The 19,006-nt window shown below is 35.5% G+C and overlaps 1 protein-coding gene across 4 annotated transcripts in view; it reads right to left on the minus strand.

Moving 5' to 3' along the window:
- Ncoa7 (nuclear receptor coactivator 7) overlaps positions 1–19,006 on the minus strand; it is a 137,821-nt gene that overhangs the window by 34,589 nt on the left and 84,226 nt on the right. For 3 of the 4 annotated variants that reach the window (XM_058583720.1, XM_046458660.2, XM_046458659.2), the window contains exons 5-10: positions 18,191–18,298; positions 13,982–14,095; positions 13,347–13,472; positions 11,743–11,927; positions 6,568–7,604; positions 5,739–5,907 (exon numbers count right to left, since the gene is read on the minus strand). In XM_058583720.1, the coding sequence (XP_058439703.1) occupies positions 5,739–5,907; positions 6,568–7,604; positions 11,743–11,927; positions 13,347–13,472; positions 13,982–14,095; positions 18,191–18,298 (1,739 nt within the window). The remainder of the gene's footprint in view (positions 1–5,738; positions 5,908–6,567; positions 7,605–11,742; positions 11,928–13,346; positions 13,473–13,981; positions 14,096–18,190; positions 18,299–19,006) is intronic. The other variant, XM_046458661.2, reaches the window with a different exon arrangement.

Here is a 19,006-nt window from a genome sequence, read left to right on the forward strand (position 1 = left end):
CTCTATTTGAGACCATTTACATTCAATTTTATTATATAGAGATGTTTGTTATTTCCTGGCATTTTAATTAATTTATAATGTTTAATTCTGTCCTATTTCTCATTTGCTTAGCTACTCTTCAAATGAGAACTGTCCAATTGTGAGCTTTGTGGTTTGTTTTTTATTTTTTCTGTATGAAGTATTTCTTTAAGTACTTTCTGTAGGGCTGGCTTAATAGTTATGAAATCTTTTAGTTTCTGCCTATCTTGGAAGGTTTTAATTTACTTCCATTCTGAAGCATAGCTTTGCTGGATGTAACAATCTTGGTTGATAGTTATTTTCTTTTTTAATTTTTTTTAGGTATAAATGTCAGTAGAGTATATTTTGGCATATTATACATACTTGGAATATAATTTATACTAATTAGAATCCCACTCTTGTGGTTGTACATGACGTGGAGTCAGACAGTTCCTTAACGGAAAAGGAAATGTGACAGAGAAATAAAAGAAAGTTTAGAATGTTGAAAATGTGAACAGAGAAATTGCAGAAGAGATGTAGTAAGTGGTGACTATAAAGGAGGAGGAGGAAAATTAGAATAAAAAAAAGACAAGTAAAAGAAGAAAGAGAGAACATGAAAATGTGGATGTTAGTGGGCAGAGAAAGAGAAATGAGAAATAAGCAAACAAAAACAAAACCTAAAAATAAACAAAACCCCTAACATTCAAAGTACCAGGAAAAATAACCAACATAAAAATGAGAAAAAATGCACAGAGAGAGAAAGAGCCACCAACCAATTTATATGTATGTGTGTGTGTGTGTGTTATAAAGATGGATGAACTCCCAGGATGGGGCTGCTGCAGAATTCTATGAGGGGAGTTCTGGTGGCTGGGGCTTGAGTAGAATCAAGCATTAGTGACTTTGTTGGCTAGTGCCTGCTCTGGAGAGATTAGATCAATATACCCATAGGACCAGGCAGATGCTGATCTCTGCTAGGAGTCTAGATCTCAGGAACTTCCCAAGAGTTCTTCTTACAGAGCAGAAGAACCAACCTTTCACAAGTCTTACATACTCTGCTGAACACTGCCTTCCCAGGCTTTGTCCCTGAGTGTATTCATACTCACCTGTTAGTTTCCTGACCCTCTTCAGCTCCACCTGAGGTCTGCTAGGTACACCCTAGGCCACAGGGCAGGCACTTTCTGAGAAAGTATGGCAATATTTGCTACAATCTCTTGGCTCCTGCAGCAGCTCCCACCTCACTTCTCTGTTTGCCAGTAGAGAAATAGCACTTTTCAAACAACAGTTTTTGAATCTACTAAGTTCAGGCTGCTTTTCTGATCTAAAGGGTTCTTCTGTGCCACATTTGTCTGTTGTGTTTCTCTCTGTTTGTATTATCATTCCCCTTTGTGGTGAACCCATGGGGTATGCTGTTGACTTGGCTTCTTGTTCTTTGCTCAATGCACCTGCATTTCTGAGTCTCTAAAGAGACTGTCTGATACTGAATTTCAGTGAATTCCCTCTTTCACTCACTTTGCTGAGAAAAAAAGTACTCCTGCAAGTGCCCCCTAATCTGACATCTTGAATCTCCTGGAACAATTTTCAATAGCTTTTCATAAGGTATTCAGGTAAGGTCTCAGGCTTATTTATCTAGAACTAGCCCAGTGCTTGTCAGGAAGTCTGCACTCAACAATTATTTGTTCAAATACGACCTAATTGCTTAGTCCTCAAAATGACCAATTTTTCAAAGTAAGAAATTATGTTTTGCAGGGATAAAGCATTTCATTCATTTCCTAGTGATTCCCATTCATGTCTGCCTGATTCTGGGGACCATTAGGTAATGGGGCAGCCCATGACTCCATAACTTTTTCAGACCAGAGGATATTGTCTTCTTATATCTTAGATAGTTTCTAGCAGAGGCTTACACAAAGTGAAAGTGCAAAAATAAATTCTTGTTAATACAACCTTACTGCTTACAGTATTCTATCCATTGAGGATTACTTCCAAATAACACCAATGCTCCCATAGGAATGTTTCATTTTTATAGATAAATTCCTTGCAAAAAGTGTTTTAAAATATTAGGAATTAATAAATGAAACAGTATATGTGGATGAGCAAATTCTATGAGTATAATCAAGTATAATAAAGTTTTAAGTACAAAATCAAATTCCTATATTATGGAGCTATTCAGTGTAAAGCAATTTTGTCATCCAGAGGATATTTGGCAAAGTCTGGAGACATTTTTGCTTGTCACAACTGCCAGAAGCTACTGGTAACTAGTGGGTAAAGGCAATGGATATTGCTAATTATCCTATAATTCATAAGCTACCCCCAACCCCACTAACACTACAACAACTAAAAATCCTATACAAGCATATAGGCTAAGCATCTCTAATCCAAAAATTAGAAATGTGAAATTTTTTGAATGTCATTCATGTTGGCACTTGAAAGTTCCAGATTTCAAATGTGCAGATTTCAGATTTTTGGAATAGGAATTCTCATCTGGTAAAGCCTATGCAAATATTCCAAAATTGAAAAAAACTAAAATCTGAAATACTTCTAATTTTGAACATTTTGTAAAAGGGCTTCTGAATCTGAACTAGACTACTAAAATAGGAAGGAATTATCTACTGCCCTCAGGGCTAAATGAGAGAGAAAACAGAAAAATCCAGGATCATCCAGGTATATATGTCAAATTCTGGAAATTTTATAAACATCCCAAGCACACCACTATTATCCTCAGCTGATTCAAGAGAAGTATCCTGATTCTGTACATTGTAAAGAAAGGAGAAATTAGGTAGAGTTAATTTTTTAGTAAAAAATAACAAAGAATAAGAAAGCAAACATTTTTAGAAAGGTATCAGGAACAACAGAAAAGAAGAGTAAAACAAAGATTTTTTGAGTTTTGTCAACATCAAAATATTATTTTCCTGTGACAGGAAGCTTTTGTGTATTGTATGAGCTAAGAAGACCAGCCTCTTGAGAACAAGTTGCCACATCTATAAGGTCTGTGAGAAGACGCTGTAACCTAGGAAGGGAGCTACTGTTAGGGTGAATTCACTCTGCTGCTGAAATTCCAACAGATGCACCCGTGTATTAAATAGAAAGCAAGATGAAATATTCAGTTTGATGTAGAAAAGAAATCCAGAAATTACCATCTGTTTGAGAAAAATATTGCATGCCTCTTTCTAGCTCCTCCTTAAGGACTTCTGTTGAGATTTAAATTCTGAAGAATTTCAGAAATTGGAATAAAAAAACGAATTTATTTCCTACTGTGCATTTGGAAGTGTAAGTGGGAATTTACTATAGGACTGCTCCATCTGTACCCTTTTAACCTAAAATGTGGGTTCCTTTAAAGCAAAAAGATAAGGAAATACAAAAGGAAACAATTACAACAAAATTTCCTAAAATCTACATGGAAACCAAAAAAACTCCCCAAAACCCCACAAAAAACCTATTATCATTAAAAAATATAATGGAGGCAGCATAAGGATTCCAAAAAAAGTTTTATTAATAATTCACTCAAGAAAGAAAACTATTCTTTTAAGTATAAAATCAAATTCAAAAGAAATGTAAGTCACAGACACTATAAATTACAGTATAACAGAATGCAGGTAGTGACCTACTTTAAAAAATTCACAGAAGTCACTTGTATAAGAGGTCAAAGAGAAGCACTTTTTAGTACTTAGAATTTCTTCTGGGTTAAAAAGTGACAGCCCAACAATCACATGTGTAGGATTGCTATAATTATTCTATAAGAGTTCTTGGTACACACAGTCCTGTTAAAGAAAATACAATGGAAAAAATTTTCGAATACTATGAACAATGCATTTTCCCAGAGAAAAAAATTATATAGAGATGATTTTTTTCTGATAAAGAATGAAAGTCCCCACAAACCACAACGTAGCTGAAAGTTTTGGTGATGTTTTTCTCACCTATAAAATCAAAAATTGGCCTAAATCTCAAAGATACTGTTTAATTTTGAAATTCTAAATTTAGTACTCTAATGTTAAGAGGGCTTGAGAAATTCACATTGTTTGTGTTGAAACAGTTTTCAGTAGTATTACTAGTTTAAAAGCTCAACAAGATACAGTGGAGGCTGCAGACACAAGTAGAAGACTATATTACATTAATGCAAAATAAATTATGCTTAATGTCCATATTAATGTGGATTTATTTATAAGAAAAAACCTATTTGAAAATTCATTAATAAAAATCCATTTTTTGCACTGAACTATTAATTTATTCAAAATGAGCCAACTCCCCTTATAAGAATTATCATCCTGCGTAATAGTCATCCAGAAGATGTGCCCTCACTTGGAATTAATTTTGCTTTATGGAAATTCATGCTAAGGGAGCTGGCTGAGTGATTTTTTTTTTCTTGGCAGATGTGTTAGTTGAAAGATCTGCCCAGATGAAGATGTCTGATGACTAGTCAAGAAAAGCAAAGATATGTGGGACTCATAGTCAAAAGTGACTGCAAGTCCTTTGTAAAGACAGTTTTACTCTAACACATAACAAAAGGAAAACATGTTTTTCTGAAGAAAAGAGTTTCTTTCTTTCTCTTTTTTTTTTTAAATCATAAGCATATCCTCAGTGATATACTGTTGAAGAATTTCTAGGACACCATTTCTGCTATCTTAGACTGTCACAAAATCAAGAAAGTATCTTTGGTAATTTAAAAATACAAATCTCTCAGCACTCCATGTTCACTGGAGCACTATTCACAGTGACCAAGATGCAGAGTCAACCTGAATGCCCATCAATGAATCAGTGTAAAGAAATTGTGTTACACACACACACACACACACACACACACACACACACACCATGCAATATTAGTTAGCTATAAAGAGAATTAAATCTTGTCATTTGCAGCTGTGCAAATGAGCCTGGAGGGCATTATGTTAAGTGATAAGTCAGGCACAAAAAGATAAGTATCAAATGTTCTCATATATGTGGAAGCTAAAATGGTAGATGTTCTAGAAGAGTAGAACTGTGGTTGCTGGAGGCTGGTCAGGGTGTGAGGCGGGGGATAGAGAAAGGTTTGCAAATGGGAACAAAATTATAGTTAGGTAGGAGCAATAAGTTCTAGTGTCCTATAGCAGAGTAGAGTGATGACAGTTCACAGACATATGCTGCTAGAAGAGAGGAATTTGAATGTTCCCAATCCCAAGAAATGATAAATGTGAAATACCAGCTCTATCCCTTAAACAATACCCACAACAAACAATTATTGTGTACCAATTTAAAAATAAATGTTAAAAAATAAAAATACCAATCCCTCTGAAGGTACAGCCCCTTGATCTACGTGTGTGCCACGTTTCATGTACTGAGTTTCTAGTGCTGAGTCACAGATGCACCCTCCATAAGGCCAAAGAATATTTATTTACTTCCCTACCATTAAAGCACTTGAAAAATTATAATAAATCCTGCCTCTTTACTGCACTTAGACAGGTTTGGATCTGCTCCATGGTGTTCTTTTATTTTCACAGAAGAGCACTTCCAAACCCTGGCACTGGAGACGATCTATATCTTCCTTCATTTAAAAATCAACTGCATGGGAAGTTAATGTGCACAGCACCTATGATGACATCATGTTAGCTATGTCAAACCACCCTTTAGCAGAAAGCCATCCAATATCCTTCTAGAAACTCCACAATCCTTAAGACAAGGTTCTTATTGAAGAATAAAAAGTAAGATAAGGAATATCCAAATGCAATTAGAATCTAACCAGCAAATTTTCTCATCTCACTCATACTTACCTTTCCCGCGGAACAGCAAACCAGTACTCTGGCTGCTTTCTTCGTTTGCCGTACTGCTGGACCATGGCGGCAGTGTGAGTGGCAAAGGATTTTCTCATTGGTTTTCCCACTTTGATACACAAAAACATGGGTGGGGTCTTGCTCTTTTCTTCTTTTGAAGGAAGAATATCTGAATCACAGATGAATAAAACCTCCCTCAATACTGACAAAATTGGTGACAGTAAACTTCAACATACAAAGAATAGCATACAATCCCTCTTAGTGATGGAAAGTCATAGCATATGGCATGAACACCATTTGGCTACTTCATATTAGATCTAATAAATTTTCCAGACCTCCTTAAGCACAGAGGAAAAAACTTTACATGTTTCAAATTGGTATATAACAAACATGTGCTACATACCGGAAATAAGCATAAAAACCAACTTAACAGCAGATAATGTAGAATTGTGACAATCCACAAGGGTATGTATTAATAAATGATATCAGGACCCGATTTTGCCACAGTGCAATTCAGTTTAGAATTGAAATCTCTTCAAAATCATTTTAAACCCTTTTAGATTCACAAATCTAACATAAAAAGGAAAACAACTTGAAAGATATTTTACAAAATAAACTGCTTTTGAAATAGAAATCTCTTATAGTTCAAGTTCCAAAACATACCATATTTTGTGATTTTTTTCCCTAATCATTGATGCTAATAGTAAGGAAGTACTCGATTGAGAAAACACTACTCTCAAATAATTGTATACATTTGCTATTACAGGGGCAAGTTTTAGAAAGGCAAATTATGCAACAGAACATAAAAATATTAGGAAAAACAGCTTACCTTCAATAGGTACCTGAATTCTCTTTAAAAGCCATAATTGAATTTCAGATTTATTATCCATTTGTGCACCTTGACAGATATTGTCCAGAGTAGAGTCCAAGGATTCTTTTACCATATTTTCTTCAGTATTGGTGTCTAGTTTCAGTGGAAGGGGCTCTCTCTCCTTTACCCATGTTTTATCTGGCTCTTTATTGCTCTCAGTTGTGGGGTCACCAGTCTGGGGAAGAGAACTACTAAGGGTGATGTCTATTCCCACTGGCTCAGTACTTTTGTGGTCACTTAATTCCTTCTTCTGCAAATTTTCAGATAACTGCGACCCTTCTTTATTCTTATTTAGGTAGTACTCAATGAGTTTAACTTTATCTAGATCTTCATGAATGTTCAGTGTGTGTTCCACCTGGCTTTCTGGGGAACCCGACTGCTTGTCCATTTCTGGCATTACATCTTGTTTCTCACAGGCTTCTAAGTCTAGGGCTCCCTTTAGCTCAGCATCACTCTCTACTTTTGAAAAGTTCAGGGCTGACTGTCCCTGCATGTCCATAGCAGAAGTGATTATTTGTGACTTAGCCTTCTTTCGTTTCTCGGGGTCAACCGAAAGGCATTCCTTCGATGGGTCTCTTTTGTCCATTCCACTCTCGGTTTGAGATGAAAGTTCTTCCAAGTCAACAAAGTCATCATCTTCCCCTAAAAGGGAATTTTCTTTGGCTGTAGATTCAAATGCAGTGCGCATGTCAGAAGGTTCCTTGCTGAGCTTAGTAACTACAGGAGATTGACTCAGGGTTGTCGCCTTAGTGGGTTCCAGTTTCTTTAATTTCCCTGACACCGAGCTACCTGAGGGCTTTGTATGTGTGAGTTCTGTTGACTTCTCCAGAGGTCCTGTTGATTTGAAATCTGAAGTCATCGTTCTTTCTCCGTTTTGCTGTCTTTTTTCCCTATTGACGGACTTGAACTTACTGAAGGGGTTGATATCCTTTTCTGAAGCCAGGTCTTCCCATTCTCCAGGCCTGTACAGAGGACAAAGATCCTGAGGTAGGTCACTGTTGGGGGAAAAATGGCGGGTGCACATGGAATGTTAAAAATAAAACCGAAAAACAAAATGGAGGAAAGGAAAAAATTCAACAAAAAATAAAAACACAAACATACCATAAATTAAACTTACATTAAAATGATTTCAGAATAGGAAAAGGAAATCGAGAGACTGATTTCAAAATGAAATGTAAGTCAACTAAAGAAAATGACAAAAGAATGAATCAAGTGATTTTCATACTGTACTAGAAGCACATGAATGGTTTTGGAAGTTATATGTGAACATGTAGATGTTATGCATATGATTTTAAAAAATGAAACAATAACATTTCTGATTTTCATGAAGGAAAAGATGAAGGAGAGGAAATATTTTGGTACCAATAATGATAATTCCATTCAAAGCTTGGCCTTTTTATACAATAATGTAGAAAACAACTACATGAATTCTGAAAGGTGCCTATTTATTTCTGAAAGCTGCTTATTTAAGTGACTGACCTTCAACTACAACTTTAGGTTTCATAACCAGATGCTTCCAGTAAGAAACAAAAAACCCCAACCTATTACTCCCAAAGGAGATACAAAAAGAAACTTCCATTGTTACTGTGAAAAATAATATATAGTATAACTGTGAATATGGCAGTAGATCCATTTTATAGTTTAAGAATATTCCAAAAAGTAAGTTTCATAAAAGCTCTTATTTATAACACTTCAAGTTTCTTAAACATCTCTTTTATAATAATAACACTTTACGTTATGGCAATGGGGTAACTGATTGATCAGCTGTTATGTATAGTCCTGGGATCTTATTATCATTAGATGCGTGGCTGATGTTATTAATTTCCTTAATAACAGATGCTTTACAACCTAGATTTGAATTACACATAAAATTTTTTTAAATGTGGTCTCCTAAGTTCAATATAAGTGGCAGGAAACATACACTTTTAAAATTATGACTAAAAATGTCTTGAGTAGCCCCACATTTCAACTTACCAGTATCAGTAGTGCTGCTGCTGGGTTCAAACAGAGATATAAAAACCCTTTATAAAAGTAACGTTCTCAATTTCAGAAATCATCTTATTTTCCTAAAAGGCCAGATCATTTTCAAGTAACACTTTATTATTCTGGCTCTGAGGTAAAGAATCATGACAATAAAGCAACAAAGTACCAGGCAGTTCTCAAATTACATGAAGATTGTTTCCCCAAAGTTATTTTATAAATCGCTGGCAGGGAATGTCCAGGCTTTTTCTAATACAAAATAAAGGCATATGTATTTGTTAAGCTGTGATAAATGCCTTAGAAAGTATCCTTATTTCATTATTTATTTTAACTCAATAAGCATTCATCGAACCCCTAAGTGTCACATTCTAAAATATGATTGCAACAGAGTCTCTGTGCTACAGGAAGTGACACAAAATGTCCTGATCAACACTACCATCCCAGGAGATATTAAAGACGCTTCAGTTCTAGAATCAAATAAGTTAGTGCATAGCATGATCTCCATGTTGGAACTCAAAATTTAATTTGGCATATTAAAGATTGTAAGAAGTGCTACAAGAAAGAAACCCAGCTCTTCACAGACTTGACTAATAAGCAAATTTTTCTTCCATAAACATTCAAGCCCCTTTCCCACCTCTTCCTTCCCTGTGGCACATGACAGCACATTCAAATGCACTCTGATTAGCCTCCTAAATTACCTTGTCCACCCCCTCTGCTTGTTCTTCTACCTAATCCAAACTGCCAATTCCCTACTTGGGACTAATTTAACCATCTGCTTTTTCTGCACTGCAGCTGCCAAGCACTGCTGGGGCACAGTGTACAATGGTGTCAACTGGCTCAGTTGTTAATTAATGTTTTTCTAGACTCAGCCAGGCATCTAATGATGATCGATGATCCCTTCAGTTGTTCTCTTCCTCATCTCTGTGGCAGCTGGAGTTATAAAATGCCCCCCCACACCTCAAAAATATTAATATAAAACCTGAAAGTGAGACTAGGAAGACTTTATACACTCAAAATCACATGCTGCAGCTAGACAGTTTGTACTCATTTTACAGTTAAACTTGTAGGAAAAATGACATTTTAAGCAATTTTGAATTTTTAAATAATTGATGCAATTCTGAAGATAATAAAAAGCTCATTTATATTGATTGCACGCACATATTCTGTTTTGTTAATTTGTGCAGATGTTGCTCATTAGACTAAACACCTTCTGTATATACCTGCATCTGTGGCAGAAATTAATGGACAACCCTGATATAACTTTAACAAATTAGGAGCCAATTCCTGACTTTCCTTTCTTCCCCCACTCTCAGCATTATCTCTATATTCTAGATCATTAAGCATAATCTCACAGTAAGAAAATCTTTCTGTAAAAATATACCTTTCCTTTGTATTACTAAGCAGAATTTAATATCCTTGGCCGAAGAACAATAGTATTACTCTATTAGGAGCCCTCATCTGGCAAGAAATGTTTCTTTTGATGGCCATCAACTTCCAAACTAAACTATATTTTTACCTCTTTCTTATCTCCTCTTATTGCCAAGAGCCCAATATACACTCCTTCTTTCCAAAACCAGCTCCTTCACTTCCTTTCCTCCTCATCTAAGATTCCAAGGCAGCTGGACATTCACTCACATGGTTTCTTGTGGAATGCTGCATGCACAGTTGTATGTAGTGCCATTTAATCATTAATTCTTGTCCATGTGTCTGTGACATCAGTAGAATGCAGGCTCCTCTAGGGCCCTGACCCACTTGTCTTCATATCCTTGGCACAATAAGGCACACTGAAAGCCTCAATACTTATGCATAGATAACAAGATTCCCATGGAAGAATAAGCAGAGTTTCAGATATAAACTACGAGTTCCAGTAATAACACTCCACACTTATCAAGGTAATTTACTAAGAGTTTGGGTATTTCAATGCATTTAGTTCTATAAGTGAAGAATACTATTGGCTTCAATTTACAGATGAGGAAACTGAGTCATGAGACTGATTAATGTGAGCACGTCGAAGAGCCATAAGTAGCAGAGCCAGGGGAATCCAATGTGGTTCTAGGCTTACTTATCATGCAGTTTGCCTTACCTGCTACACCTCCTAAATTCCTCAATGAATATTTCTGGCCAGAGAATTTAGAAACTCCCTCAGTGTTCACATTCTTAGAGAGTCTTCAGTGGTTTAGGCTTAAAGGGGCTGAAAAGGTCAGATGATAAGAACTGTAGGAGTCTCAGGGAAACAGCTGGTATAAACGCCTAGGGACCTTATGTCTAGGTTAGTTCCCTAGTTACCTCCCTTCTTTGCCTATGAATCTCAGGGACTAATTCCCTTTGTACTGTTAGGACCTGCTGCTGAGGGCCTCTACCTTCTAAAGACTTTTATTGCTGACATTTATAGAGAAACAGACACATTGGAGACAGGACTGTTGAAATCAGATTATTACTGTAATCAATTCTTTGGGCTTTCTTAACCCGTCTTCTTTCTTCATGGGGAGCTTCCCCTCTTTCTAATTTTTAAAAAATAATAAACTCAGTGTTATAAGGCAAAAGTAATCAGGACTAAAATAATATTCATCTACATTTCATAGAAAAAGCAAGAGTATCCCTCTTTCTTCACACCACCTAAGACCGTCTAGCCACAGTGCAGGTGGCTTCAACCTGTCCACTCAAACCCTTCTTCATGCAGGATCCAGGGCAGAAAAGAGCTAGGAAGACTAGCTGTCTGAGAACTTAACTGATGATGAACATAGCTCTTAGCAATCCAACCCAGAAGAAAACATTATTATCTTACTGGTAATCAAACTAAAATTCTTTCAGAGCAATTTCATTTCTTCTTCAATAAATTTATTAAGAACATGCATTGCTTTTCAGAAAAAGCCAAGCAAATATAATTTTTACTGGTATTAGCAATTGTTGACTTTTTGCTTTTCTCCTGTAGCCCTTCTATGTTCAATTTTCTTATATAATTACCTTAATCACTTCCAGTTCTCTTTATTCTATGTAGTGTACACATTTTCTAGCTTTGAAGTCACCTCGGCACAACCCCTTGCTTCTTTGAACCCTCTCACTTCTGCAAATGCACTCCCTTCTGAATTGTACATAATTCTTTCAACACTTCCCTTTTTTTTTTTTTCTGGAAAGGAAAAAAATGGCTCTTACGATGGCAAGGCATCTTTGATCTTCATGTGGGAAATGTCATTATAGAGGGCAATAGAAACCACTTCTTCCATGGGGCAGATGAGGCCGTACTCCTCACACCCATTTTCAATGACCAGGGGATCAGACTTATGAGGGTCAAACATGATGTTGTTAGGAGTGACAATCATGACACCTCCAACCACACCCTGTAGGAGAAAAAGACAGAATTACTTTGGGCAGAAATGTTTCCCACAACCATTCCAGATACTTTAATTAACTCACACTGCCACTCCATTGACTCTGTGGACCACAGTTTCCCATGTGACAATCACATCCCCTCTAGACAAACAGGCTAAAGAAATGCAATGTTGGGTGCTGGGTGGGGAGGCAGAGAAAACAGACTTGCCTCACTGTGGCAATGAACCGAGCCTGGTTTTAGAAGAGTTGCATCAGAACAAATGTGGTGTGATTCTCGTTCAGACATGCATGTCTCAGATTCTAGAGTTCCATGTCTGAAAAATGAGAGGGGTTGTCCCAAGGGCTTTCCTGATCATGAACATGGAGTATTACAATCCACTCAGCAAGTCTTTACTGTATGTCCAGTGTTACAGCAGGAGAATCAGGATCATGGTGCCAAAAAACAATACCAATATTTTTCTCTAAAATGTTTAGAAAGCCCACATCCAGCAAAATTCAACATAAATAGGAATATAAAAATAGCTGTGTGCGTTATGGAAATTAAAAGCCAAAAGCAATAGCTTAAGTCTGACACTTGGCCATATATCATTATAGTAGACCATACTGGCTAGCGAGACAGTATCCAGGAACAGGGGATACAAGTAACTCCCTGTAGGTAAATAATTTTTTGATATTCTTAATGTATCTAGTAATTATCTTTATGAAAATTTTTACACTTTGGGCCTTATTCATTCTTACTTGTAAAAGTTACAAATGCACACTAATAACATATTTTCTGACTATTTGAAACCTGATATAAGTTCTCTCCTATGAGCACAGGATATTAACATAGCCCCTTCTTCAGAGGCTAGTTAAAGACCAACAACCAAAAACCAAAAGCATGACATAGCAGACAGTATTTTTAACATTAGCATTTCCAGCAGAAACACAAGCTGAAAGCTTCTCATTTTTGAGATTAGGTAATAAGTTCTGTACAGGGATTCTCTCTTTTAATTGTGCAACATTCTGTTGGTTAAATTTTATTATTGTTCCTATTTTATAGATAAAAAAAAATGGGAGCTTAGAAATTTTAAATACCTTGCCTGTGGTCTCAGAGCTACTGGATTGTGGAAGTGAAATTTAAATTCAGTGAGTCTGATGCCCCTGTTTGCTGTTAAACATATAGTATACTGTCTCCCTGGCAATTTATAGGTCAAGAACTGAAAGATAAATCAGTTCAAGGTCACATGGAATCACATTTTAACTCAATGATCATATTTCCCTCAATAAAATGCCAGGCACCCAACAGAGGAAAACATATATTTGTCAAATCTTAACCTTAAACTTTGCATAAAATATTTTAATTTCCCCTTCTTTCCAGTAATTTGTAACCTTGTTTGATTTTCCATAGATTCCAAGAAAAAGAAATAAATAACACTGGCATATACCTTTCCATCAGTGAAGTATCGACAATTCATTTTTAGAAATTTCACCACTCCTGGCTCATCTTCTTCAGAAGTAGACGATAAGACTCTTTCAATGGGTTTTAAGGCCTTTCTTGCTAAGTCAGCATCCTAATGAATGCAAAAATTTTCAAAATCAAATAAAAGCATTTTAAAACAAATTACATGTATAAAACAGCACATAAGTTCCCCTATAAGTAAACTGTTTCTGTTTAACTTGAACATAAAAAGGCAAATGTTCATTGTCTTTCAAAAATATCACAAATATATCAATAGGTATCTGAATAAAATGAAGATTTTTAAAAATATATGAACCCCTAAACTGGCTCATTAAGTGTCTTAAAAAATAACCTGAATGGAAGAATTTATAGATTCCTGATTTAAATTCCCTAGAAAAAGAAGGAGTATAAATAATCTGTCTACCTTGTTGGGAGTTTAACTTTATACTTTCACATAAGGCATGCACTTTTACCTTTGAGACCTTATATGTGAACTGATCTGTCTTGGAGAAGATGCATTCTCTGAGCTAATATAATCTTGTGAAAAATAACATTGGATTCTACGACTCACAAAAAATTCTTTCTGATAAAAATGAACTTCAATGTATGACATATACATACAGGCAGTTTATCATATTCTGCATCTGATGATGAAGGAGAGACAGTAGCACCAGGACTAGATGATGATAGCCTTAAAGTACTAGAAGGGAAGTTGGCATCTGGCACAAAAAGGACCTGAGAATGAGAAAAAAGAACTGAGTAAACACCAAAAACTTGTAAACCTCTAGCTAGTATTTAGAGACATCACTCTGCATAGGAGTATGCTCAGTACATGACAAATACCTGGGTAGCTTTCATGGATCTCATAAATAACATGGGGTCTTCTAGACAGATCCATATATGATACTTAGCAATAAGAATATGTACGGTGCCAAAGGCATATAGTAGGTACTGCAGGAGATAAAAAAGGGTGGAGTAAGGTTTTCCAAGCAAGCCATGTGAAGCAAGTGAGGTCTCCAACAAGCAGGGATTAGATGGAAGGGAGGGGAAAGCCTTCCAGGAAGGGAACTAATATAGGTTGGGCATCCTTCACTTGAAATGCTTGGGGTCACAAGTGTTTCTGATTCAGGTTGTTTTTTTTCCCCCATATTTTGGAATATTTGTATAGACTTTACCTGTTAGGAATCCCTAATCTGAAATCCAAAATGTTTCAAATGTACTCGAACAGTTTCTGACTTTGAAGCATTCTGGATTTTGGTATTTGGATTAGGGCTGTTCAACCTGTAGTATAAGGGAATAGAGGAGAGAGAAGCATGGCATGTTTCTAAAAAGAACACCCGTGACAGGTAGAAATGGAACAAGTCCAGGCTAGATGACTCCAAGCAGGACTGAGTGGTAAAGTGGTGAGGTCCTTATATGATAAACTGTACAAACTAATCCATAATCTCAACACTTTCTCTTCCATTGGTGCCTGGGTTATATAAAAATTAAAATATCACAACAAGTAGTATGAAATACCCATCTCCTGTAAAATAGTTTAGTTTATGAAATGCTACTATAATCCTGTCATCTTTTCAGCATATATCAAATATAATCTTAAAATGGTGACCTTCAATGTTATAAAACAGAGTTCAGAGCTAATCTTGTAACAATTGATCTCAGATCAATACTGTTATTTAGTGACTCCCATTCTTCCAATCATTTTAACTTTAGTTATTCAAATCTCACTTCAATCCAGAATAATTTGAGGCCAGAACAAAAAACACATTAATATAAAGGTCAGAATATTTAAATCAAGGTGATGTAAGATGAAGATTGATTACTATGAAAATGTATGCTTCAGAATTACTGAACATTCATTGATATGTGGGCAATAAAACCAGCTTGTGAATTTCTATACAATCAATGCAGAGGAAGGCATCAGGAATTAGCAGAATTCAATTTCCATAAGATAAAAAAAAAAACCCAAAAACAGTTTTTTAGAAGTACAAGTATTCTCCCATTCAGTCTCATTAATAAAAGAATATTCTACATTGAACTATTTGTACTTAATACTCTACTCATCCACTAACAGGAAACACAATGACCAGTACCAGAGGGCTGTTCTTTATAACACCTTCCATATAGAGGTCAATGTCAAATGACAAAGTTCAGAGTTCTTGAAAGTGGTTGACAAAGAACTAAACATATGTGATCTTAGTATACAATTTCTTATTTATCTTTTATAGCAAAACTAGAGGATGAATGGATGGGATTTTTCTTAAGCAATTCTCTATTAATACTAAAATGTTTATTATTTTGCACCTGAATGCTTGAAAAGTATCAGGTAACATATATTGAGATTCTGTTGTCTGACACATTCTCAATGGGATAAGGCCCAGCCTGAACAGCTAACAGCACTGTATATAGAGGTGTCGTGTGAAAGCTGGGAAGCTTACCCAGAGCACATGCTATCTCAACATGAAAGTGGGCCTGGATCACAGACAGAGGTGAGGTTTTCCTACTGCCTCCAGAAAATAACTGTTTGCTCCAACACATAGGCCTATGGGGACTCGAGGTCCTAAAGTCCATTACCATAAAGTAAAGCTGCCATTTTAACCTGGAAAAAAATTTTAAGTATGTGCAGCCAAGGTGTCCTGTGAATGTAAAAACATCTTAAAATGATATCCATAGGGTAAATTTTGAGTGTTCTCAAGATAAACTACTTGGTAAAGTACATTCTTTATACATGTCCTCAAATTTGATATAAGTATCAGAATAAACTTAAGAATATTTTGCAAAATATTTTATGTCTCAGATTTTGTTTTTAAGTTTGTCTCATCTGTTTTTTTTGTCATGAAAGCCACAAAAATTCTAGAGTAAGATTTTAGTTCCAGGTAACCTCCTTTGAGGTCATGGTCACTGACCTAGTTAGACTAGTTTCTTCCTATCTCAAGGTGATCATCAAATTAGTGTTTAGAAGGGAAAGTCTCAAATTTTCTGTAACCAGAACAGATAAAACTGGTTTTGATTTATAAGATCTACTGAGGTGAGAGGTGCCTACCCCTCCAGGCACCAAGATAGAATATTTTAAAATCCTTGAAAGCAAAAGTCCATCTACAGTGTTAAAGTTCCTCAATCTTTCTAACTTTTCCTCAATTCCTTATCTTTGTCAGGAAAAAAAAAAGTTATGAGATAAGACTCAGGACAACTAATAGCACATAACTGTTTAGTTCTATAAGGACTGGCCACTACAGTAAAGACTAAAAAGGGTTTTGAAGGGCTGGGGTTGTAGCTCAGTGGTAGAGTGCTCACCTAGAATGTATGAGGCACTGGGTTCGATCCTCAGCACAACATAAAAATAAAAACTAATTAGAGTTATTGTGTCCAACTACAACTAAAAAAAATAAATAATTTTAAAAAATGGTATCTGAGATTAGTGGTCCAATACCTAACTTCAGAGATTAGGAGACTGAGATCCAAAAAGGGAAGTGACTTGCCAATATAAGGCCAAATGGAAACAAAGCTTTGGGGATCCTATTTCTGATATTTTTACCAGTTATAGGCAGATTAAAACAGTCCTTGAATTCCTATTGGCTACTGGAGCTTCATTTAGTACCAATCAATTATTTTGCTACTGGAACTTCATTTAGTATGAATCGATTATTTTGTTTATGGATATAGTATAAAGAATCACCCTAAATTACTTTACTAAGTTCTGGGAGCTATAATCTTTGGTCTTGGACTGGTAAATACATGCCTAGATTCTCTGCTATGGGTCAGCTATACATTATGTAGCAATACCACAGATTACAAAATAAACCCAAGAATGAAGAGATTAGTATCTATTTTCCTCAAGATGAAAATTTATAACTTTCTTAAAAGTTTTAATGCAGATAGATTCCCCATCCTCCAATTACTGGTACTGGCAGTATACTAATTTCTCCTTTTCATAAGAATATAAATACCTCAAACACTAACTAGCCAAATTGTAGTCTGCTGGTTTCATGTGCTGTCCTTGAAGGACACTGCCTGAATGATGTTTAACTTATAAGTAATATTATTTACCTTGAAAGAATTAAATGTCACTCTGATGTAAAGATATACAAGATGCTCTAAAAAGTCAGCATTGGAACCCAAATGTGGGTTCTTATGAATGAGACTGGATACTTGACCTTAGTTAAGTGCTTTCAATGACTAAGTCATTTGAATCTACTGGCTGACTGTAATTTTAGAGTACAAATACCAGGATATCTTATCATGTAGAAGGCACCATAAAAAATTTACTGCATTAACCTAAAGTGACAAGATCATGCATTTACAATTTCAATCAGTTTAATGAATAAACTACTAAAACTTGGGGAAAAATTGGTGTGGTTTATTTTTGATGATCCTGCCTAATGTCTTTGTCTTTAGTTGCATTGACCATTCTTGTTATGGTATCAAATTGAGAAAAAGATGACAAAAAATGTTGTCTTACTGAAAATAAAACAACAGCTACAATGTACCTCAAAGAAGGTGAATAAATTGAAATTCACTAAATTGAAATTCTGAATTAAGGATAGCTATCTAATATTTAAGAGGGAAAAAAGTTACATGAATTTAGAACTTCTCCTGATGAACTTAATTAATGATAGTGATAAGTGTGCCGATCATTTTCAAAGTATTAGCTTCTGAACAGTTCATAAGTATTAGGATGTTTTCAGAATTCTTGTATCTAAGGAAGATGAAAGATTGAAATGTACATTATCATTGATAATAATAGACTGACACTAACAGTAAAGCATTAAATATTGCAATAAAAGATAAATGCAAAATTTCTGAAGTGATACTCAACAGGAAAGTAATTACCTGGCCTGGAACAATAGTATGTGTGAAAAGTTTATTCAGTTCCACTAATTTATTGGGAGTGATGTTAAACTTCAGTGCTATGGAGTTTAAGGTGTCCTGGCTTCCAGCCTAAAATAACCAAACAAACAAGATTCAATATATAAACCAAAAAAAAAAAAAAAAAATCCTGTGATAAACAGTATTAAATCTGTTCATGATATGAGTAAATAAACAAGCAAAAGTTCTATCCAGAGGTACTAGATAAACAGTGACTATATTCTCAATTCTTACTAAAACCATGCAAAAGCAATCTTAAGTACAATTCATTTCTGAACTCTCTTTCCTCCAGATTTCACTGTCTACTAATAGACGTCTAATTTTACATTGGCATAATGAGATCTAATATGTAGGAAATTCAACTTATGTAAGGAGAAAAGAAAAAAAAAAACACATATGTAATATCCACCCATAGCGGAAGTGGGGCTACTTTCTCTTGTGGTTTTCTGTCCATTTACTTGTCTCTCCATTGTACTACCAGTAACTTGCTAATGGCTGTTGACCCCATGTTCAGCACAGTGCCTGAGACACACAGACGGCACTCTATTGATAAATGAGTACTAAAGATGGCAAGAAACACTGAAAAGATACCAAGAGTTTTTCACTATCATTAAAAGGACAATTTTCCATGGTCAACGAAATTAGTGTTAGTCTTTCAGTCTATGAAACTTGTGACCTATGTTCCAGGTGTACACTTTTCATGCCTTTCATAACAGAGGAGGAATAGTAAGAGAGAGTAGTGAAAAGACAAGAAACAACATAGTAAAAAATGCACCACTC

This window comes from Marmota monax, unplaced genomic scaffold (genome assembly GCF_021218885.2).
Source record: "Marmota monax isolate L192 unplaced genomic scaffold, Marmota_monax_Labrador192_F-V1.1 WCK01_AAM20220418_F8-fsc00198, whole genome shotgun sequence".
Taxonomy (NCBI): Eukaryota; Metazoa; Chordata; class Mammalia; order Rodentia; family Sciuridae; genus Marmota; species Marmota monax.